Source organism: Dermacentor variabilis, chromosome 9, assembly GCF_050947875.1.
Source record: "Dermacentor variabilis isolate Ectoservices chromosome 9, ASM5094787v1, whole genome shotgun sequence".
Taxonomy (NCBI): Eukaryota; Metazoa; Arthropoda; class Arachnida; order Ixodida; family Ixodidae; genus Dermacentor; species Dermacentor variabilis.
The window spans coordinates 125,300,754-125,324,330 of NC_134576.1; the positions used below are offsets into that span (position 1 = coordinate 125,300,754).

Consider the following 23,577-nt stretch of genomic DNA (forward strand, 5'->3'; position numbering starts at 1 on the left):
TTTGAGGTACATACAGAAAGGGGACAGCATGAGCAGTGAGCATAGCAATGTTAGCTGTTACTGTAAAGAAACTAAAGGTTCTTCACACAAAACTGTGACTGAAAGGACTCACAATAGCAAGTTCAGGTCTCACATATGGTAGCGCTAACATGCATGCTATTGGTCATCAATCACCACTTCATTGCACATTGACAAACTCGTACTAGCAAGATATAAGTACTACATGCCTTGGTGAAGCCTATCAGCAGTGGCACGGTATAGTGGCATCATCCAGCATGCACATGGCAAGAGACAAGTGTTGACTCCACGATTTTGGCGCAAAACTGTGCGTCTCTCTTGCATTTTTTTTCGTGGTTAAACACGACTCACAGGAGGCTCCAGAGAAGACGACACAAACCAGTGCAAGCACTAAGTGAACTTGCTAACCCAATAAAAGTCGGCTTGTTTACACACACCTCGGAGGCCAATATGACACGCAAGGGGCTTCAGATAAGAGGTTTTGCAAACCAGTTCAAACACTAATATCACACTATCACAAGTAAAAATGCTGTGCAATGGCACGGTAGGCAGTGCTCACCAGAGGGCTGGGTTCATGTACCAGACCTGCTCAGGCACCTGCCTGGGGATCTGGTTCGTGCGAACGGGGTGCTCGTAGGGCTTCTTGCGGTACCCGAAGAAGTACCCCAGGAACACCAGGGGCACTGAGATGCCAAACCAGAGGCATAGCAGTGCCACCATAGTGGCAAAGGGAACCTGCGCCACAAACCACAGATTGAAATTAATTAAAGTCTGGACTTTTACGTGCCGAAACCATGAGCTGATTGTGATGCATGCGGTAGTCGGGGGCTCTGGATTAACTTCGACCTCCTGGGGTGCATCAATGTGCACTGAACGCATGATGCATGGTACACAAGTGCTTTTACACACAGTCGAGTTTAGACTTTTATGGGGCACTAGTGTTACAATCGGAGCAAGGCCAAACGATGAGAAAAAAAGACAATTTTACTGTGAAACACACTGCCTGACATGAACCGTTGGCTACGTCAGGAACACTAAAACTAAAAAGGATGTTCAAGTGTAGGGTCTCTTGTTGGGAGCAGATAAGAGAGGCACAAGACCACTAAACGTATCCATCAAGCTACCGATGCTAAGAATGCCTTATTGGCACAGTGTCCGCAATTTGGATAACTTAGCTCCCAGAGAAGTTGGTTGTGGTTCTCGCTAAGTTTGAGTTGTGTAGCCCTGATCTAGACACTGAAGATGATGTCGTGAATTGTTAAAAAAGAAAAAGAAAAATGACAAATGAAGTTGCCCAGAGTGGGAAATAAGTTCAATATGGTTCGTGCTTAGAGGAAACACCTCGCTGGTAACAAAGCCAATAAGTATAACTGAAATACATCTACACCACCAAAAGAAAAACAAAAGGCTGAGAGGCTGAGCTGATATTTATGCACTAAAAAACATTCCGCATGACTTCATGCCACAATTCAGCTGTACTTTATAGCCAAATACTAATTGTATGTTTCTTTTAAAAGTGAACTATACCATACAAAAAAGGACATTTGTTGGTGTTGCATTAGGTGGCGTTGCTACTTTTCAAGCTAGCACACCAGCTAATATTGCCATGTGCCTGCTACCATGACATGACAACATGGATAGAAAAACAATCTAGGCATGCCATGAAAGCAAGGCAGTCACATTAAGGAACAGAAATGTTAATGAAAACCTTAACTCAGACTCTAGATGCCAACGCAAGACACAAACGGGTGTCAAGATAATTCAGTGATCTAACTCACCGCTCCCGAAGAGTGCTTTCCCCAAATGAAGAAGTTGAGGAAAAAACATGTTCCAAATACTATGCCTGGGTAGAGGACCGACGTCTGCATGAAAAATGAAAAAGATTGTATGAATCTCTTGCAACTTATCAATGACAGTAAATTGAAACAAGTCACATCAACAGGCCCCAATATGGCTGATGGCAAAATACAGACATAAATGGGAAGTGAAGGAATTTCTGCAGGCCTTATTTAGGTACCTAAAAACACCCCAAAGTCCAAACACCATTTTGCATCACGGAGGATCAGAATGACCTGTTCAGCTTTGTATCTTGCCTTGGAGTTAGTTAGTTGGTGAGTTAAGTAAAAATTAGGATGGCAAATAATTTATCAGCAATTAGCTTCCTCAACTAACCACAACTGAAGACATGCTCCTGGGCATCAAAAATGCTAACTATGGGCTTTGTGTTAAGATTCCCCTGCTTTAATCAGAATTTGGAGGAAATAAGTGAAAAATTATATTTGGGGCTTTGTGGTGTTAAAGGGGACACAACACAATATTTTCTCAGTGCAACTGTTCTCACTGAGTTTCGATCAGGCTGTGAAATTACTGTATAGGGGAATTTCATGGCTTCAATGTTTTTGAAACCATTTTTTTTTTCCATCTACTCGCAAACGCCTTAATAGTTTGGCAAGTTGTGCATTCGCGACTCTTGATGTCATAGGCCTTGCTTCACTCTCAGGATCACCTGCTGCAGTGGCATGCTGACAATTCTCAGCTCTATAGCTGCTGCGAAAGTGACGCCACTGACTTTGCTTGACTTGAAGCACAACTGCAGCCACTTCACTGAAAATTAATGTGTTAACTCAGCAATGCCGAAAAATTTACGCAACTGCTTACTCATATCACCCCAGAGAAGCACCTGTGAGGTGCGAACAGATGAAACCGACAACAGTGATGAAATGCTAACAATGCGGGCACTGTCCTTTGCATGCACTGCCTGTGGTGTAAAAAACAGTTTACTTCAAGCAATCATGACCTCGACTAAAATGAAAAAGGGGTTGTGTACATTAAAATTGGTTAATGTGCGCACAGAGGCAACAACTTTACATACGCAAACTCAGGGGCCACAATAGGCCTAACCTCCATTTGATGACACAGTGCAACAGAGATGACATCGGCCAAAACGTGCCCGTATGCGGCTCACAAGTATAGGCATTTGCATGTTTGAGTATTAAGGGGGGATTGTAGGCACAAACGGGACGCCGAAGAATTTTGCAATTTTCTGAACTATGAGAATTTATTAAAATTCGCATGTTCTTATTATTTGGCATTCCTCATTGTTCATGCCAAGTTTTTTTGTTTTAAGTTATTAGGAAACTTTGGAATTGTAATGTTTTATATCTGTCCATCTTTGTACTTTGTATAGGAACATTAAAAAAATAACTAATGCAATCAGAAAGCTGAAATTTCTGTCAAATGCTCACAACGTGGGGTTCTGACTGAACTAAAACAATAACATTCACATTGTAATTCATTTCAAAATAAAATTTTCAACATTGGCATCCCAATAGGAGGGCAATTTGGCAAGCAAAATGTCTTATTTGAAAAAATTCTACTGGAGGTAACACAACTGAATAACATCTTGCAGTAGAATGTTTGTTAGTTGTGGGAGAATGTTCCTTTTGTGAGCAAAAAGAATGTTTTCCAAAAATTTAATTTAAATGGTCGGTTGTTAACCATCAAGCCTAAAATACACCAGAGACATAATTTACATCATTTACAAGTCACACCGTCGCAAAATCCTTTCTTGCAATTATTGTAGTTTTTCTATTTGGGTTGCTTTAGGGTAATTGAGTGAGACATCCGCGAATTTTAGTAGGCTTGTCCTCCTGGGCATGGCTTCACCATGTTGTTCATGCAGGGAAGCATATCTGTTTAGAAAGAATCTATGCTTTCTTCTTCACGTTAGGTGACAAACGAGGCATACTTGTCTCCCAAGTGTAGCATGTGAACAGGACAAATCTGTTCGTATTAAAAATTGAGAGAAACTCAACTAACAAATGAAATCGCTGATGTACAAACAAGCGCACTGCCACAAATGATCAGCAATGTTATTTCGGTGAATATTCAAAATCCTCAGAACCTAAAACCAGTTTTCTAGCTGCATATTCAATTGCAATAGCAAACAAAAAAGTCTTTCTTTTCATATTTCTAGCTCTTTTGAAGGAGGACTTCTCAAATCACCATCCAGCCAAGCCAATTTTTATGGTTAGATGGTAATTTAGCCGTTCCATTTGAAGCACTTCTAGTGCTTGTTTTGCCGTGCAATTTGGAGGACATATTTGTCACGAAATGAAGTATTTCAAAATTGAAAAAAAAAAAAAAGACGTCTTTTTTGAAGGTAATTGCCTACCATCCCCAATTAAGAGCTTGCTTTCACTTACTTTGAGCGCAAGTAGATACAAGTGCTGGCAACCTGAGAGAGTTTATGTTCATTGTGAAGTTTTGACTCAGTGGCCAATGTTCCCGGAAACAGCGGTCTTTCAGTGTCTGCAGTTCAGTGAACATATCAAAATGGCTCCCTGCCCCACAACACCCTTCTAACAAAATCCTCTTAGGGCAAGCAAGAACTTGACGATGAAGCAAGCGTCTTACCAGGAAGGCCGCTTTCCTCCACTGGACACCACGCAAGGTCTTGTACAAGCGGGCCGAGAAGTAGCCGGCAAAGAGGCTGTCAGGCGAGGAGTCACAAGTTACTAAACAGTCAACAACTTTTACACTTTACAACATAACAAGACATAGCCATAGTTAGATCGATCGATCGATCAACCAATCAATCAATCAATCAATCAATCAATCAATCAATCAATCAATCAATCAATCAATCAATCAATCAAAATTTTATTTCTCTCAAGGAAAGAAGGGGAGTAATGGGAAATAGTTGCCGAGCTACAGCTTGACGAAAACAGCCACCTAAGAACAGTTTGACAGTGTGCCACTTGGTACAGTTTAGAGACAGATAAACAGGGTCGTCCACACTTGAAGGAGACACTTTATTAGTATTCAAGTGCTGATAGCAGCTTCAATTTGGCACGAAATGCAGCAGACTACAATAATTGATTAGCTTTTTAAGTTCCATGCCTGCTAATGCTTGTCTCGTCGCCGATGCGCACCCCTGGTCATGCCTGATTAAGATCGTGTCAGACTCTCTGCACACTACCTACTCTTCTCTAGATTATCCACAAATGTGAAACACTTGTAGAATGGTCGCATCACCGTATACACAGGAGCTGACCAAACTAAAATTGTATGGCAGGTTTTGTTTTTGTACAAAAGATGGCGTGACAAAGCTTAAGTTATCGGTCACTGTTGCTCACTTCTCATTGCTAGAAGGAGTGGACTGGTGTAAAAACCAAGATGCATTTTGAACGATCTAGAAAGTTAGGAACATTTATTATGAATTGATTGAGAAGACTCTGATACTTGTTAAAGAGGCGTGTTTAAGTGATAATGACTGCAATGAAAAGGCCATGTTTATTATTGAACACCAATTATCCTTACTGAAGTCATTAATTAGCATATATTAATATTCATTAAAATTTTCAGGTTAAGGCAACTTTGTAGAATCTTCAGCAACACATCACCAGTGAATAACATTTGACATCGAAGCCTGCTAATGCATTATACTTAGAAATTGAATTTCTTTCAATTTGGAAAAAACATCGAGCACACAGCAGGCAGAAACGCCCAAAATGCCTACATGAGGTTTTGTATAAGGCACATTTATAGGTATGAGGTAGAAGAGATACTGGACTTATACTCACGTACTAAGAAAATGTTTTTGCCAAGAAAAGGCGACCCTGTACAAGCTAGCTTGAGATAAATCTAAGCACTACATAGAGAACGCAAAAGTAACAAAAGAGTAAATAGATAGCAAACATAATAGCAAAATGTACAAGTGTGACACAGGATAGCAAAAAGTGGGACTGGCGTAGAAGGAATACAATCGCTAAAAAGTACATGTAGACTAAAAATCATGAGCCATTCCACTCTGAGAAGGTGGGTGGCCAGCGGAGCTGTTTAGCATGTGACACAGAAGTGACACAGAATTTTGAACAAAGGTACGAACTCATTTTCTGTTATTTTTATACACATTTGCGTGGAAGATGGGACCGCCGCCCTAAGGAGAATGAATACACACATCTGAATTAACGATTCCTCCAAGTAAGTCTTTTGAGATGCATTGGTTCATGTTTCAAGAGCAAAACTTTTGCACGGAGGTTGCTTTGTCTCCAAGCTACCAGAAACTAAGCTTGTAACGATGCAGCCCAGAAATGTTGGCCTATAAAGCGGTATGGTAGTACAAGGACGGTAAAATGAAGCATTTATGTTCAAGTGGAGTCACAAGAAGACTACTCTTGCCTAGATCTGGTGGCACAGACACATTAGGCCTGTCGTTCTCCAACTCACCCCATGAAGACGTAGAGGAAGATGGCAGCGGTCATGAGGGCGCCCCGGGAGGCAGGTGACAACATGCCCAGCATGGCGAAGACTAAAAACAAGAGGAATCACAACGTACAGTAGCGAACAACATCATCAACAACAACAACAACAATACGTTTACTTTGTGCAATCTGGGTGTCCTGAGCTAAACTGCTCAAAAAGTTTGAGCTGCATTATGCCAGGCCACTGGCTTTGGATAACAGCCTCTTGGACACTCACTGCCATGTTAATTGCATTGCATGGCCTAATCAGTGCACGCATGACTTTAACATTTTGAGACTTGCCATAAAGTAATTATGTGCATCAAACAGCATGTCCAAAAATATGTGCAACTTAATGAAAGGATGTTTATTTATAACTCGAGAGATTAGCAGAATGAAAGGCTGTGTCCTTGGCAGCAGCAGTGCATATCTTGTATGATAATAACGAAAAAATAAAAATAAAAGCACAAATGATAGCTCAGAAATGAAGGCAAAATGAATTTTTCATAGACGCCTACAATATCATAACTTTTTGCACACTACTGTGTGTCCTGCCACATCCGTGTGGAACACATTAAGGCTTGCTCTAATGTTTGTACCATACACTATTGATCTTAAAAACTTTTTAAAGTGCAAGGAAAAGACGAGACACGAGAACCGGCAGGACAAGACACTTACATTCTGCTGCAATACATTATTCTTTTATAAGGGCTGTACATTCTTTTTTTCAAAAGTTTAGGCCTGAATTTCTTGAGTAAGGTTCACAGATGAGTAAAAAAAAGTAAATCAATTTGTACCAGTATCGTAAAACTGACATGCTTGCTGCCATGTGCGAAGTCATTAGGAAGCTATCATTTGAGCTTACTTTTTTTCTTTTTCATCATGTGTGTATAACCATACTGGCCTCTCTACTCTCAGTTGCAAGAATAAAAGTAGAATAGTTGGCCAACCTTCTCACGGCATCTTTGGGGTAGCGTTTCACTTAAAGCAGAATTTTGCTAGTTGTCCAGTTTCCCTCAATACGAGAGCTTATGTGCTTTCTGGCAGCAAGTCTGATACTACTATGACACCACTTTCTTGAAGTGCCACAACATGAACAGCTGTGGAGCATCGAAACAATTCTGCGTGTCTTTGCTTGTCTTTCAACAAAATGGCTCATGGGAAGCAGGACAGGTCACATTCCCTTGGCACTCACATATTGTGATGAACATCATGAAGAAGATCTGAATCCCGCTGCCCACCACGGCAACAAAGAGCTTGGGGTACTGCGGCGGCCGGAAGACGTCACCGTGGACCAATTTCCAGCCAGTCTCCTCCATCGCGTCTTCCTAAGGAAAAAGAAGTTGGAGGGAAAAAAAGGAAAAAAGTTGGCCAAATCGTTTGTAATTGTTGGTGTAATCGATGGTTGCAGTCGTTGGCATAATGCAGCACCAACCTTCTGAGCAGTTTATCTCACAGGACCTAAATGCAAAATATTGCATCTTTTTTTTCAACGGCCTCACTCAACGTATACTTGCGGCGCTAAAACACCGCGGACACGGCCGGCAGAAACCAGCATTTATTACGCACACTACACACACAAAACCGAACTCGGTGGGGACTACCACGACGGCATGACGACGATGGCATGACGACGACGGCACGGGGGAAAGTCTGATTTAAGCACATGAAACTTACTGCACAGCCTACAGTAGCATTTTTGATAATCTGGGAAGTTCTCAGTTGTAGATAGTTCAGCAAATCAACTACTAGTTGATGAATTACTATGCTAATCTCCAACTCAGATAACATTTCACGGTTTTCTTTTTGCACAAATGTACCCTCCACGGCCAGAAATAAATGTGAACAGATTTCTCAAATATCTCCTTGATGTAGAACTGTGCTCCGGCATTACAAGATTAGGATGCACTAGTCTGATGTCCGCTCCTAGAAATTTTGCCTTGTCACTACGCTGCACGTTGCCGCCAAGTGACAAAACTGCCAGCCAACACCAGGAGTGCTGAATGCAGGTGTCGGCCTAAGGCAGCACGCAAGCACATTAACTTGGAAGGTGAAAAAACGGGTCCAGCCACCGCACATAGCTTACTTAAGTGCATCTCACCTTTCATACCTCCTTCCCCCTTTCCCATTACAGTCACCGACTTGCTATTCAGCCAGTTTCACGACGCTACCACTAGCCCCATAGCTGTAATGTATAAGGACGATCAATGTTCCAGACTTTGTACAGGGCCATTCGATAAATCGGACCACACCTGCATGACCGTGCACTAATTCAGCTGCCGGGACAAGCAGAAAGAGGGACATTCTTGTTTTGATACATTGCCAATGCCTCCTCATAACCGAAAGTGACAATAGCCTAGTCAATCCAGCAGTCGCCAACCACGCATAAACTATAGAACAAACCAAGTTAAGGCTGCATTTGCATGTTTTGTCGTGTGTATCCCACACAGCCAGTGTTTGCTCTTTTATGCATTGAATAGTGACACGGCCTCGGGCAACTTTGTTGTCTGCTGCTCTGAATTTTTGCCACTTGGAACTGTCAAGCAGGCTCAAATGCCACCAACTCCACCCTCCATGTCACGCTGACCTGGATGGCAATGAAGCAACAGAAGTGGCAGACTGCTACAAGGAAACATGCACAATCATTTGACTATTGAAGCACAGTTTGCCTCTGTTTAAGTTGCCATGGGATGGAAATTCACAAAATGCACTGACCTTGCTTTTACAGAATACCGTCTGTTGCAACAACACAACAATGGTAGAGATACAGATTGACAAGGTTGCACGCAAGCGTTCGTGTGTGCAGCAACATGCTGACAAGCTTTTCTCACCACTTGCGAATAAAGACACTCACTTCCTACGAATCCGTTACCTCAAACTCCTGAGTATTCGGACTTTTAAAGAGTACAAATTATGGGTCAGTGAATGTACAGGATAGCCAACTGGAGATATACTCCAGTTTAAACTCCCTGTCTTTCTTTTCCTTATTATCCTCTCTCTCTCAGACATGGCTTGTGCTGGACTGGAGCCCAAACACCACTGCGTTACGTTTGAGTAGCAAGGGAAGCCAGGCACTCACCGAGTCTTCGTCTTTGTTGTAGCGGGCAATGTCCCTCCGAAGCGTCCTAACGATGATCATAGTCAGCATACCTGAGCCAAACACGAAGGAGAATAAGCCTACAACGAAGCATAGAGTTCCCTACAAAACCTACAAGAGGGCACTAATGCCTATGGGAGCAGAACGTATGGCGGTTCAGCCGGCATGGAAATGGCAGTTAGGACATAGATTTGCCTAAACTTTGTCCCTTTGACTTCAAACAGCTTTGCTACTTTGTAAATTGATCCTTTGCAGCAAAATACTGCGCAGAGACTGATTGACTTGCTGCATTTAGAAAACAAAGGCTGCATGGAAATTTCCAATGATAAAGCGCAGTAAATAAAATCACAAGAACGTTTGAAGCCACAAGCATAGCGATTAGACAGATCCACGAACTAAACAACATTTGCATGGCAGATGAACAAATGCAATGCCAGAGTTCCCTCAAGTAACTTTTGTAGGAAGCTCAAGGCAATCAAGGAGGTAGGGTCAACCTGAGCTATATTCGGCCACCATACACTGCGGTGAATACCAACCAGTGATGAATGCAAATGAGTATACTGAGACTAACCAGAGACAAAATTTTACTAAGTCAACAATTCATTCACACACACCAGTGGACAATGTTACAAGAACAGTGAAAGGATTGTTAGGACGCGAAGCGTGCTGTCTTGCATATGTCACGTTAAAACCATATAACAAGTGACTGCCTACTGTACATTTTCACGCTAATTTTATGCTCATAAGCGCTAAACTGTATGGGATTATGTGTTTGATTGTGTCGAAGGAGCACACGGGTTATGAGAGGTGTTGTAGTGGAGGGCCCCAGATTCATTTCGATCAACTGGTCTTCTTTTAGATGAATCCAAATTCAAGAACACATGTGCTTTTGCACTCTGCCCCATCGGAACACAGCAACTGTGGTCAGGAATCAAACCTGCGATCTTGTGCTCGGCAGCAGAATGCTGCAGCCACTGGTGCTCATAAGTGTTGGAATGTCACGTGAGTGATTTCTTTACGTATGTTTAATCACTGTGGCTTATCTAAGTGGCTTTGTACTGAACCCCTAACTAATAACTTCATGGCTATTGGCCAAGATATTTTTGGTACAGTTGAGTCTCACCATAACAAAGTTGCATTGGGCACAAAAATACTTTTGTTATATCCGATTCACTATAAGCTTACAAACAACAACAAAAGGAAATAAAGAATCGCAATCAGGTCTATGCAAAAGAAAAGTCAGCGGGGTGGTCTCAATGGGCCACCAAAGGGTCTCCTATGAGTTTTGACGACTTGTCGACATCTTGCCATGCCGATACGAGGTATGGGAAGAATAAATTAGATACACGTTCTCTGCTCTGTTGCGAATGCGCAACCATGTGATCGATGTTATCATGCAGAATTGGCTTGTTTGCTTGCCAACTGCGGTCCAACGAAGCCAAGCCACTGGCCAAGACATGCCCGCCACCGACAGACTTTTCAGACATAGACAGGACCACACTCCGCTGAATGTTCCACTAATATGGCCATCAGTCTAGCCTGTGTGTGTGATATAACACTCGATTGCCAATAAAGTCACTATTTTAGTAACCAATACCCATTTATTCATTTAAAAACAATTCAATGCCAGATTTAGTTGAGTTTGGTCTTTAACACAGAAGGGGCTAGACTCACCCGACAGGAAAAAGACAACGATGACCGAGTTGACGATGGAGAACCAGTGGATCTGAACGTCGGTCATGGCCAGGTAGGTGTCCCAACGGGAGGCCCACCTGATGCTGCTCTGCCTCCATTCCACCTCGTAGCTGAAGTACAAGTCCGTGATGCCGTTCTCGTTCACGTCCTGCTTCTTCGCTTGGCTCGAGTCAAACTCGCAGAAGCCACCCTTCAGGAACTTCATCGAGTCCTTGTGCACACTGCATGCAATGAGGAGGAAGGGACGGGGGAGGACAGAGACCAGTTGTGAAAGCACTATAGACAACCTCACGTCAAGTTCCTCCACCCAAGCCAGTGCCCCCTACTGGAGCAAGGCGAACTCACACAGATGTTCACGCTCACCCGCTCCCCACAACGCTTCGCTAGCTGCACCCTGCTTACATTGCACGTGGTCGCTTCTTTATTCAATTCACGCAAAAAGATCAACATTTGGTTGAAGAAGGATGTCTCTCGAGTCAGCCTTTCAACTATGGGGCTTGTCTTTATCGAGGCAACAACTGGCATGGATGCTCAATGAAAACACGCAGCCGTAAAACTGCTAAGTGCGTGCGATAAGTGGGATGACAAAAGTCAAAATTTTCAAAAGGAACGGTGTTCTATTGTATTAGTGACGGAAGGGAGAGTGCAGCTGATTCTTTCAAGCGGTAGTAAGAACCCAAAATAGACAAGAATCCTTAAGTGTAAGCAGGCCCTGTCAATTCCAGGGACGAACTTTATCGTGAAAACAGGAAGAAGATATATACTGTTTTGACAGTCAAAGAACCAGCAATAATTACGAAACAAGAAGTTGACAGAAACTGAGTTGCATTAATAGACCTTAATTTGAACTCATTACTTTCATTTCACATTTGGTCTACTTAACCAATTCGTGCTGCTTAGCCCAAGGCCATGGGTTAGATTTGCAGCCAAGGTGGCCGCATTCCAATATAAATTTAATGCAAAAACACTTGTTTACTGTGCTTTGAGTGCACAGCTAAGAGCCGCAGGTGGTCAAAATAAATCCAGAGACCTCGACCCTGGTGTCCCTCATAGTCAACTTTTCAGCTTCTGAAAATTAAACCCCGCAATTTATTATAACCGAACACTTTTCACACTGCTGTGCACTGAAAGAACAGCACAGCTTTATGCATATTTATCACATCACAGCCTTCTGGCATTGAAAGAGTGGAATGTAAATTCAACAGAACGCACATAAGATCAATAAATGTGCACAATTGCAGCAGACTACTGAGAGTGGACATAACCATCTGCTGACTCCATAAATTTTATTTTGAAGCAATATATTACCTATAAGTGTTCATGATCGCCTTTATTTAAGCCACAATTGTAATTATTACACTACGTAAAAAAACAAAACCTGGCTCGATGCTAAGGGTTGTTCAGGTGAAAAATTACTATATTGGAACACATTTGGCCTTAGAGACTTTTAAAATGTGCTGAAATAATGCAGGCAAAGGAAAGAAAAGGTCGACACGTGCATCTACTTTGCACAAGCATTTTTTTTTTCTCACGACTTTCTCATGAGTGCTAGCTTCACAGCAGCCTCACACTGCACTGGTTGTCTATAGCCAAACCTTGTTACAACAAAGTTGGATAGGAAAGTTGAATACAGCACGAAAACACCCTCACTACATTCGACATTCCCAAGCATATATGCTTACACAATGGAACTTTATTACATCTGGAACCTCTTTGTTCAATATGTTGCCCCCAACATGAACAACACTAAACTACAAATGTGTGCTTCATACCATTGTTATTGACCATGCAATTGATGCGATTCCATGGGAATAACACATTGGCTTGACAGCTGTAGACTAGCCCAGCCAAGCAGCCGGCCAAAAATGCACATGAGCGTCTACAACGTGCCGTTTCAAGTTGCTCTCGGTGACTATTAATATTTCTGCTACCAGAATACTCAAATGTAAAGCGAGGGTCGGCTTTCCAGTCACACAAAATAAGAAATCGGTGTAACGCGAGATGGACGAAAAAAAATAAATTTATACCTTTATTCAAGTGATCACCATTTGGAAACAAAGTTCTCTTCACTCATCATCTTCCCCTGAAGAGGAGACAGAGCTTTCTTTGGGCAGTATTCTCGGTCGATTACTTTCAAAGACAGTTTAACATTTGTTAAATTTCGTTTGACTCGGCACCGAGAGCGTCCCCGACAAGTTTTTCTGGCGCTGTCCCAAGCTTGCCATCTGGTGACGTATACTTCAGGTTAGGGTTATACTAGGGTTCAGTGCCGGGACGATCCAAGTCTTGCAAAAGCAAAACTATCTCTGAAAGCAGTCGCGTGAGAATCAAGTCATCTTCCGTGCAGTCAAGTTCGTTTGAGATTAAGTACTTTTTAAGAGACTGTACAGCCATCTCATTCGGGGACCGTACCAGGCCAGTACCAGTTCCAAAGAGCCCTTCCGATCTGCCTCACATTTAAAGAGGGCTTCCCACTTGTCCCGCCATCCAAGAACCGTCGTGTCATTGACATTGAGACGCCAAGGAGCAACAGAGTTTCCCAGCTCCTCGGCCATCAAAACTGCTTGTCTCCCAAAGCAGCCATCATACTAAACATGCTGCATGGCCATATCGTCACGAATGAACCGAGTCGAAGAGCAAAAGGCCACAGGGTACTGCAGCACCATCACCAGTCACAAGCAGAGCGAGAATGGCGTTGATTTTAACGAAAAACACGTTTCGCCTTCGGTCGACTTGTCTATGAAGTGGAACGAGACGTAAAGGTACAGGCTGCCAATGTAACGCTAAAAACTGTGGGATTTAGAATATCTGTATTAAAATGGTCAATTTTGCCATTATTCGAATGTAACGCGATGGTCGAGTTCAAGCAACAAAAATCTTGAAACAAGCTCACGTTACAATCGAGTAAATCTGGTACATGTCTTGAGCTGCTCAGCAAACAAACATTCGCTTTGCTGTAACCGATATTGTCTCAAATCTTGCATTTCTGGTTTCATGATAGCAGTAAAATACTCATTCAAATACAACATGGCAAACCAAGTTATGTACTTCGTTCATTATATCTGCTCACTCGCTGTATCAGTGTTTGCTATTATTGAGGTTAAACTGCACTGCCATCACCATTGCCTTCTGCACCTCATGCTTCATGTTTCTTATGGCCCGTTTTGAAACTTGCGTTTGGAGACCATTTTATGTTGGCTCTAACATTAGCGGCAATATTGCTACGGAATAGTATTACCAATGACGAAGAGGCGAGCAGTAAGAAGACGACGACGACGATTAGAGGCTAGCGCGGGCTGTCGCCTCTTGGCCAAGTGCGGCGTATTACGTTGCAAATATACTTGTATATAGCTTTTCATCTGCGTCTTCTTACGTAACAATATAAAACAATTTGTAACAGCCTTGTGCATGACAAAAGTTTTTCAGGACCAATAACAATATAAAAGGAAAATGAAAAAAAAATGAAAGCCAGTAGGTTTGAATAACCAGAACACAAACCTCTTGGTAGCGACTTCGAAGCCAACGACCCTGAAGTGCTCACTGAAAAAGGAAACAGAATGGGCTAATGGGCATGTTAAGTAAAAAGTAGACATTATACAATCGGCTTTATTAATTCAATCCTGATGAGACCGACAAAACTGGTTGAATTAAACAAAAATCAGAAAGAACGCTGAAGCATGCCACTGATTCACTAGGCAGTAAATATCTTTAAAGTTAACTTTGCCGCCGTAATGCAGTTGTGTCGTGCGGTGAAGCATACTAAGTGGGGAGAAAAGTGCCACTGTTACGGAACATGGCATGTGTTCCTTAATTTGCACACGAACATGCACCCTCTCTGGTCACAATACGCACACCGAGACGCTTGACAGGTTTACTGGCAGGCCTTCAGTTTCAGATAGACCCGAACTCTTTTGGTGGCGTTAAACGTGCCCACGACTTTCTGAGTTCTTTTATCTTATTGGCTTTTTTTTCGCTAGCTTTAAAAGAACACAGATGGCTTTTCTCCGCTTCCATGAGAAAGCTCAAATCGGCACAGCAACATCAGAAAAAGATTGGAATGGCTGCCAGTATGTCTATCAGGCATCTAGGTGCTCAAGCTGCGATCAGAGATGGCACTTGCGCGCCTGTATAAATAAAAAAAAAAAAAATGCGTACTACGCCCCGTGACAGTGGCCCCTTTCCATTCTTGATATATCTTAAAGCATAACACAGCTGTACTGCGGCGAAACTGACCAGTCAAGTTCAAGCTATCTTGCGAAGGCCAATTTTGAGATCGAAATAACGGACGTTAGGGCCCACGCAAATGTATGGGCGCTGGCCGGGACCTTCGGTCGGGATCGAATTAATCAGAGTCGAATGAACGGAAGTCTACTGTATTTTTATTTGAGAAAAAGTGAAGACCTGCAAAATACTGGCACGTGGTTTACTCTGACCTCCAGGTGTCGAAATGCAAACGAAACTACCACGTAACTGAATCACGCTGCACAGAGCACTTGGCCATTAATATATTTCTTGCATTTTGGCAGAAAAGCTGCTTCCCTGCTGAATACACACTTTCTAAAATTAACATGAACAAAATGTTGCCAAAGCACAAAGCCTGCTTCAATTGCATTTATACCAAGATTTCGTGAAGCACAAGTAAGTCTAAAAATGAAATTGCAACTTTTAAGTTTTACAACTCGTCCAAGTATCAGGATGAACATCGTACAGTGTGATAAGATGAAAGACAAGTTTGACAAGAAAGCAACACACATGGGCGCCAGGATTTAAAGCCAACTAGCCCATTAGGTTCCCATAACGAAATCTTCCACGTAAGTCACAAGTAAAAAAGCAATGAAAATGAATGTAGCATCTCAAAACACTTACTTGTCCTCAGTGTGGTAGTAGAGGATGAGTTTCAGGTGGTTGTTGATGTATGGCTGCAAAGCAAAACAGCAGTGGGCATCAGCCAACGCAGCTATTATGGTAGCAGAGTGCAACGATTTCTCAGCGTTAAGTAGTCTACATAAAGTTTGTAGCACAAAACAAGGCAGAGGCACAGCGGAACCTCAATGCAACGAATGGGGATACAAGCAATTATCGGATGTAACAAAGCAAATCGGGAATGTTTCACGCTGACTTCGGCGTGCAACAAACGTGAGCTTATAATGAATACATATAGGGTACAATGTGTCAGATGTGACTTTGTTATAACAAGACTCGACTGTAGTAGCGGAAGTACACAGTATGATGTTGAAGATAGGTTGCTGGATGGTGCAACTTTTTTGTCTGCATGCCCATCCTTGGCACACTCCATTTGGGCCAAGCATTTGCTTGGGTAAGGCGACTTTCCCTAAACTCACCAAAGATGTGCCACTGTGTGCATACAGTAAAAATGAGAAACATGAAACTACGCGGACTGCTGGAAGGAAGCCTACAGGACCATACTCTAGTCCATAAACACAGCATACGTGCTGTCCACTTCAGCAAATGTCCTGACTGAGAGACTTGGAAGCCCACCATCCTCGAATAACTTCAATACAGAACTCGAAGGGACAGTTTAATTTTGCTGTGGTAAAAAAGAAAGATGATACTGAGCTCTGCTTTGAATGTTGCAGCTTCTTTTCCACAATGTAGTTGTTCACATGCCAAAGTCGTGCAGCCCTCAGATTCTAAATAGGAAATAGGGCTTCAGACTTTCAAATGCATCTCTTTCTGTCTGGTACAAAACAGGAACGTACGCTAGAACAGTAATAACTATGTCATCGCCACTACAATCACGGTTTTTCCCACAAAACTTGTGACTTCTTCAACAGTTTGCTCAGAGTAAAAAACAAATGATTCCTTTGTTCTTTGTACCAACTGTACTATCTGACTCTTGGGTCGGTCCTTAAAGCCTACTGTAAGCAGAGGTCCACAATGAGGAGTCACTTTTATCGCTGTACGCAGTCACAACAACATGATTCGAAAGCCTTTCAGTCTCGATAGTGCTGTTGTCCTCAACGACCACTTCTTGCCTAGACACAAAGGAACACGAAAACTATGTACTGTGAATGCTACAAGGCAGCCAATAATACCATAGCTGTGCAAATGTCTCATGAATTCAATTTTCATTATTATTTAGCAATATCATTTGGCAGGTTAGCTGGACTTCACCTGTTTCATATACATATACCTCTACTACATGACCAGCTTCCGAACACACAAGATTGGACACTTTTTTCATTGGCATTAAAAATGTCACTGGCTGTCATAAATGCTGTCAACGGATTGCAGTTATGGGTGACGTGTTTGGTTTCATGCCTAGTTACTGCCCAGTGTCATCTGTTGTTGATGTTTATTATTTTTTTTATTCAATCAAGCACTGCTTGAACTTGCCTCATAACATAAGCACCTAAGTGCACAGGCGAAGTGGCAAGGGAGAGCAGCATCGTGGTGAAAGCAGCCACCACATGCATGTGCTGGAAGTGTGTTGAAGCTGGTGTATTTGTGGACTACTTGAGTATGCCCGCAAAACCCTGACGACACGCACAACTTCAAGTGGAAGCACTTAGTGCAGGAGTATTTGTCACACATAAAAGCATTAGCAAACACACGCAACCCGCACGCCTAAACACACATGCATGCAAGCAAGCAAAGACACACAAAGGCCTACCTACACACACGCAAGAGAAATAGCGCTCTGAAAAAGGATAAAAAAAAAGCAAACAAGAACAAGCAAAAGTAGTACCTTGTCATTTTCGACAAATCCAAGCCGATATCCATGTTCGTAAACCGGTTGACTGCTGTCAAATGATTCTAGGCGTACTGCACATGGCATGTTGTCGGCAAGCCTGCAGTGTGAACAAGGCAGGAGTGGTGAAAACAATCTCAAAACAAAATTTCTACCTCGCTTGGAACTGTAACTTTATCCAGAATCTCAACACCAGATAGCGCAGTGTGACAGCCTCTCCTTCCATCTGCACACGTTTGCTTGGCTACCAACTCACTTGAGCCATCACATGTACTGAGTTCAGTGCTTTGAGTTTTCTTGTATAATTTTAAGCTTCAATGACACTGTCTTTGATGAGTACCAAACTTTGATTGCATTGTCTCTCGGATTGGCCCAGCTTCCTTGGCCAAACAGCCGCCTAAGCAGTCAGGGGAAGAGCCAAGTAAAACTTTGGTTCAGAAGAATACAAACACGGGCACCTTGGCGGAGATATTTCAACTGATTTCAATGGGGGGCAGTTCTGAAGTGAGAGTGGTCAGACATCAAGGCAATGTAGGCGGTTAGATCGTTTCAGTCTTGGCATGTGCGCAGGAAAAAGGAGTGCTGAAAAGTTATTGTGTGGGCTTGCTGAGGTTAAATGGCATTTGAGTGACTGTGGCAGAAAATGCAATAGGCTTGTCATATGAAGCAGTTACCAACTTAGAGGGCATGAAATAATGTACAATAAAGGCAAAGGTGCGCTACCTTACAGTGAGAGGCTAAGGCTGAGAGACTTAATTGTACTTTTAGTGCAGTTATGCAGACATTCTAGGAGTAACTGTAAAGGATGAATGTAGTCGCATGGTTTTGAACAGACCTAAGTGTGCTGGTCAGGTTAACTCGACGCAGATGCATGATAGACCTAACATACTTTAGTTTCCGATGCATAAAGGTCTTGTAGGTGTGGAGTTCAACAGATCAGGGTGCTAGGGTAAGGTTGCAAAGTTTGTAACTTGATTTATATGCAAGGTGCATATTAGGACAGGAGAAAACTGAGTGCCAAGATACTTGACAAAGTTTGTAAGCGTTGTGCGGCAATCAAAAGCAATAGGTCTAGGTTGTGTAATTACGGTGGTGATGGAAAGAGACTGGCGAGGGCTTGTTAACAGTAAGCGGCACAAGCCGTTTATCACAATAAACAATAAATGCTGTAATAATCAAATAATAATAAACGTCTGTACGAGAAGTGTGCCAGCCACTCACAGGTGGACGAAATACTGGTGCCGGATGCGCAGGGCGGCAGTCTGGGAGTCCTCAAGCTGCCACGAGATGGGCGGCGGGTCGGTGTCCCTCATGTGGCACAGCAACTTGCACTTCTGGTCCACTGCCATGTGAACCTCGTAGGGCGTGTTCACAATGCGGTCCCCGCGGAGGACCTCCCCTGCAAGCCGGGCGGATGAGTTGCGGAGAAGAGCGGTCACTCACCGCTTGCATGCCAGTTTGCAGGTTTCCCAGGTTTGGCTACATTGCACAAAACTGGCTACTTTTGGAGCTTTCTAGCTATACATCTTTCGACTCATCTTAATGCCTGGCTAGTTTTCTGGTACTCTTCATGTCATGATTCTATCTGTGACAGCGGAACTCTTGGTGACCATCAAGTCATGAATGACGAGTACACTTGCATTTCGCATGTGATGCATGCTACAGTTATAAAGAGTCACTACATAGAGGCACTGAATCCTTTTACACAGATACAGCACTCATTCAAAACACTATTTTCCGTCAATTTCACGGCAATAGGTACATAGTTCAGAAGAGAAAATGAAGCTCAAAGTTTTGTTTCTTTAACTTTGCACTGAAAACCCAGTGGCAATACATTAATGTGATGTCATCGATTTCAAAGAACTTTTCAGTATTTCATCTGTTCCGACTTAGTAAAAGTTCTTGAAACTTGTTAAGTTCAGTCTTTGGCTCTTTAGAATACAATGTAGTCAATCTTTACCCATAAAAATTAATTAGGCATAAGCTAACGTCAAACTACATGACACCATGGCAAGCTGGTGCGGCAACTTCAAGGTGGCATGCATATCATTTTTGGTTTCGTCTTTCATTTACAGCGCCTTTCTGGCTTTCCAAGCTTCGTCTCGAGGTAACAGTGGTTATTTTGGTACTCGAGAAACGTAACTTACTACATACAGCTCCGACAATTTTTCTCTTTATTGACCCTTTAAACCTCAATTTAATAAATTAATTGGGAACACAGCATTATTTCAGCAAAGTCAGAACTTCGTTAAATAAAAAGCACTTAAGAAACTCGTGCAAATGACAAATCTATAAAAAGACATTACTTTTGCCTGTGTGGGCTGCACTGAGAAGACAACACAAGTTTTAAACTAAATGCCATCCGGTGGAGCCGGTGCTGGGCTTGAATGCTGAGACACAGGCATTTTTGCAAACAAGAAAAATGGCTGGCATTGGACAAGCACGGTAATGCGCTCACTGCAGCAATATGTGAGGAAATTTCAACGCATTTTAGAGCATGACAGATTTCCTGTGACCTGTTTTCTTCGCCCACACTTTCTCCAATATCTTCATTGACTCAAGCTACACATTAAGTTCACTTCATTGCCTCGAGGTAGTGAATGCATTACGCTTTGTATAATTGTGCATAGAGGAACTGAAAGTACTTTGTTAAATTGAAAGTTTGGTAAAATCAGGCTTTACTAAACTGAGGTGTGAATGTGCTTAATGCCATTAAATAGCTTTACAGCAGCATATGCAAGCGAATGCAAAGTCCTTGTATGCATGAAGAAAATAACCTTTCTGTCACCGCAAATGCTCTGTAAATTATCATTGCCTTTTTTTGCGGCTTACTTGAAGGTACAATAAAGAAAAACACTAAATTTATCATCAGACCACTTTATCAGTTTATACTGATAAAGTAATTACAAAAATCAGTTTTAATTTATTTTGACATAAGAAGTTGATTAGTACAATAGAAGAAATGGAATCATAACTACTTCCCTTTTATTGAATTTCAACTCAACATTTAAACTTGTACATTATTAGCTATGGCTGTGCCTTAAAGGAACTAAGTTTGGCTAGCTGATCACTTCACAGCAAAGTGGCACCTTTCGTTGCCCCACAAAGTTAGGAGAGTGCCTCATAAAATGTTTAGTAAAGCTTTAAAATTTGTGTGCGCATGCATACAGGTGCATGTGTGTGACAGGGGAGTTGCTACGAAAAGTTGAAAATCAAGTTATTACACAAGTCTACATAACCTGCATGCAAATCATGACTTTGCAAATTCATTATTCTCAACAAAAGATTGTGTTATGAATGTAACAATTCTCTATAATTACACACACGCACAGAGTCTTATCACCTCCTCTGTTTAGAAAAATATGTATGCTTGAAAATTTAGGAAAATGAAGCATATTATGTAAAGCTGCAAGAATATCTGAATGATTACACAGATGCCATATTTGTACACTCGGCTGCCAAAGCTTACAGACATGGGATCTTCGAAAATGCTGAATATCTATGCAGTCTCGAAATGCAGCCCTGTGTACTAATTTACAGCCTGCAATAGCATACTTGCGAAAAACATAGTGTTGTAATGTTTTAATGGCTACAGTCACAAAGTGGTTGGGAATTCGATGTTTTCTAAGATCACCCGGCTCGTAGACTTTTGTGGCCAAGTGTACTATCCCTAATTTCCAAGGTAGCTGAATTTTTCCAGCGCCAGAGTTCCCTATGGTAAATTTTGTTCGAAATCCCATGATTGCTCAAAGCACAGTACATTGTAAAAATATTTGCATGCGTGCATGTGGCGTGCGTGCATGTGGCATGCGTGTTGAGGCAGGGCGGCCTTGTCTGTGACCAAAAGTTTGAAATGTGACTATTACACGGGTCTACACGGCCTACACGCAGATAACTCTGAGGAGGCATGAAGCTTGCTGTTCTTCTCACCGAGGTTCTCAGACTTGTAGGTGAGCGTGCCGTTCTTGGGCTTGCACAGGTTGAGCGAGTAGTAGGCGTATGGCAACTGCGTCAGGGTGCTGGTCATCTTGACAGCCTTCACCTCGATCGGCTGGCCACGGCTGAACTCCACGGGTGCCACGCCGGGAACGTAGAATGTGTCCGCACAGCCCGTGAATAAACTCATCAGCAGCCATAGGACCAGCAGCTTGCCGGACGGCAGGGGAACCCTGCAACGGCCAGCTCTCCCCATGGCCGCCTGCAAATGGTTGACCCATCGATTGACTGACCGAAAGCTCTACACACTTGGGCTGATGAAGGAGGGAAGCTGAGAAGGGTGCTTCACATTCTGAGAGAAGTGGATGCGGGGGGGAGCTGTGTCAAATGTGGAGAAGGGCAGAATGAACGTGAAATGAATGACCAATGTAGCGTGACGGGCTTTTCGGTGACACCGCCACTGTGTGGCTCGTGACCACTTTGCCTGGCCCACCTAGCTGTCTGACTAACACATTAGCGGTTTGTGGTACCGCGTGACAACTAGGTCCCAATCTTTTTTTTTACTAAGGAGTGCTCATCAATACACCTTATGCCGGGAAGCCATACTGCTCTTGGCATGCATTTTGAGCTGGTTACATTAAATTATAATTAGCAATTTGTTGCGCATCTTGGGAATTCCGGCACCACATCATCTTTACGGTGTCGACAGCTGAGAAAGCAAGAAGAAAAGCGAGATGCAAAATTATTCTGTCAGTATTTCGGCAAGAAGTGAAACGTGATGAGGCTTCTGCTACCTAAACACCCTTTCTGTAGCCCTCACAGATGTACTGAGTTTTTTTTCTATTTGATGTGACAAAGTACTATTCATCACTACATGACAGGTAGGCCAACACGACTGAGTGACACAAATGCCACTGTCAGAAAACGTTGCTGGCAGGCATCACAGTAAAAACTCGGCATTTGTCGACAATCCTACGTCGGGCTATGTTAAATATGTTTATACTACTAGTTCTTTTACATATTCACTCGACCTGACAAGTCTTGGGGGGTCTTACTCGGTCGGGTACACGTCTTGCATTTATCTTAGCAAAGAAACTTCTAGGGAGAAGTCGAGCTGCCTGTTTTGCTTTTGTCAGTTGATACCACAGATCACTTCTCTTGGTAGTGGATAGGTAAAGGCAACAGAGCTGTATGTGCTGCAATCGAACCACGATACAACAAACACAGATATCACAAAGTAAATCTAAAATTTTTATCATGGATGTAATGAATATACACTTACGTAAATTGGATATACCGAAGGCATTCTCATGTTGGACACAAGTGTGCTATGATGAAGTTCAACTGAATACAAATGGTGACAGTGTGCTTTATATTTCTTTAAAAATCACCGCCCAACAGGTCCACACATTTCAATTGTAGATTATGCCTTTCTTTTTTTCCATGATCACTTGGCTTATCAAGAACCAACCCGCCAAAGTTACACACTTGCATTATTCAAGGATATGAATACCTTGAAAAACAAAATCAGTGTTTTCTACTACTACTAATAACAATATTTAGATACTAGTAAGAATAAAATAGGAATTCCATGTTTCAATGCGCATGGATACACTGTACAAACAGCAGGGCTTTTGTATTTCCATAGCGCGCTTGTGTAAGAAAGCATAGTTGGTGATAGAGGGTGTAGAGGTGAAGCCTGGGGGCTGCAATATTACATTTGTCCACAAGCTAGGATAAAACATGCTGCTCATTTCTAAGCACAAGAAGATGCTCATATCCAAGCAATGGCACTGGATTGAATGATGTTTCGTATTTGTAATAAGCTATAAATTTGCAATTTCTTACATTTAATTCATTGGGAGAGACATATG

The 23,577-nt window shown here is 42.4% G+C and overlaps 1 protein-coding gene across 3 annotated transcripts in view; it reads right to left on the reverse strand.

The window, feature by feature from the left end:
- TM9SF4 (transmembrane 9 superfamily protein member 4) overlaps positions 1–23,577 on the reverse strand; it is a 37,771-nt gene that overhangs the window by 11,761 nt on the left and 2,433 nt on the right. For all 3 annotated transcript variants that reach the window (XM_075669268.1, XM_075669269.1, XM_075669270.1), the window contains exons 2-13: positions 21,698–21,965; positions 18,989–19,166; positions 17,765–17,867; positions 15,922–15,974; positions 14,554–14,595; positions 11,035–11,276; positions 9,343–9,413; positions 7,459–7,591; positions 6,250–6,331; positions 4,435–4,510; positions 1,797–1,880; positions 578–753 (exon numbers count right to left, since the gene is read on the reverse strand). In XM_075669268.1, coding sequence (XP_075525383.1) covers positions 578–753; positions 1,797–1,880; positions 4,435–4,510; positions 6,250–6,331; positions 7,459–7,591; positions 9,343–9,413; positions 11,035–11,276; positions 14,554–14,595; positions 15,922–15,974; positions 17,765–17,867; positions 18,989–19,166; positions 21,698–21,965 — 1,508 coding nt within the window. The remainder of the gene's footprint in view (positions 1–577; positions 754–1,796; positions 1,881–4,434; positions 4,511–6,249; positions 6,332–7,458; positions 7,592–9,342; positions 9,414–11,034; positions 11,277–14,553; positions 14,596–15,921; positions 15,975–17,764; positions 17,868–18,988; positions 19,167–21,697; positions 21,966–23,577) is intronic.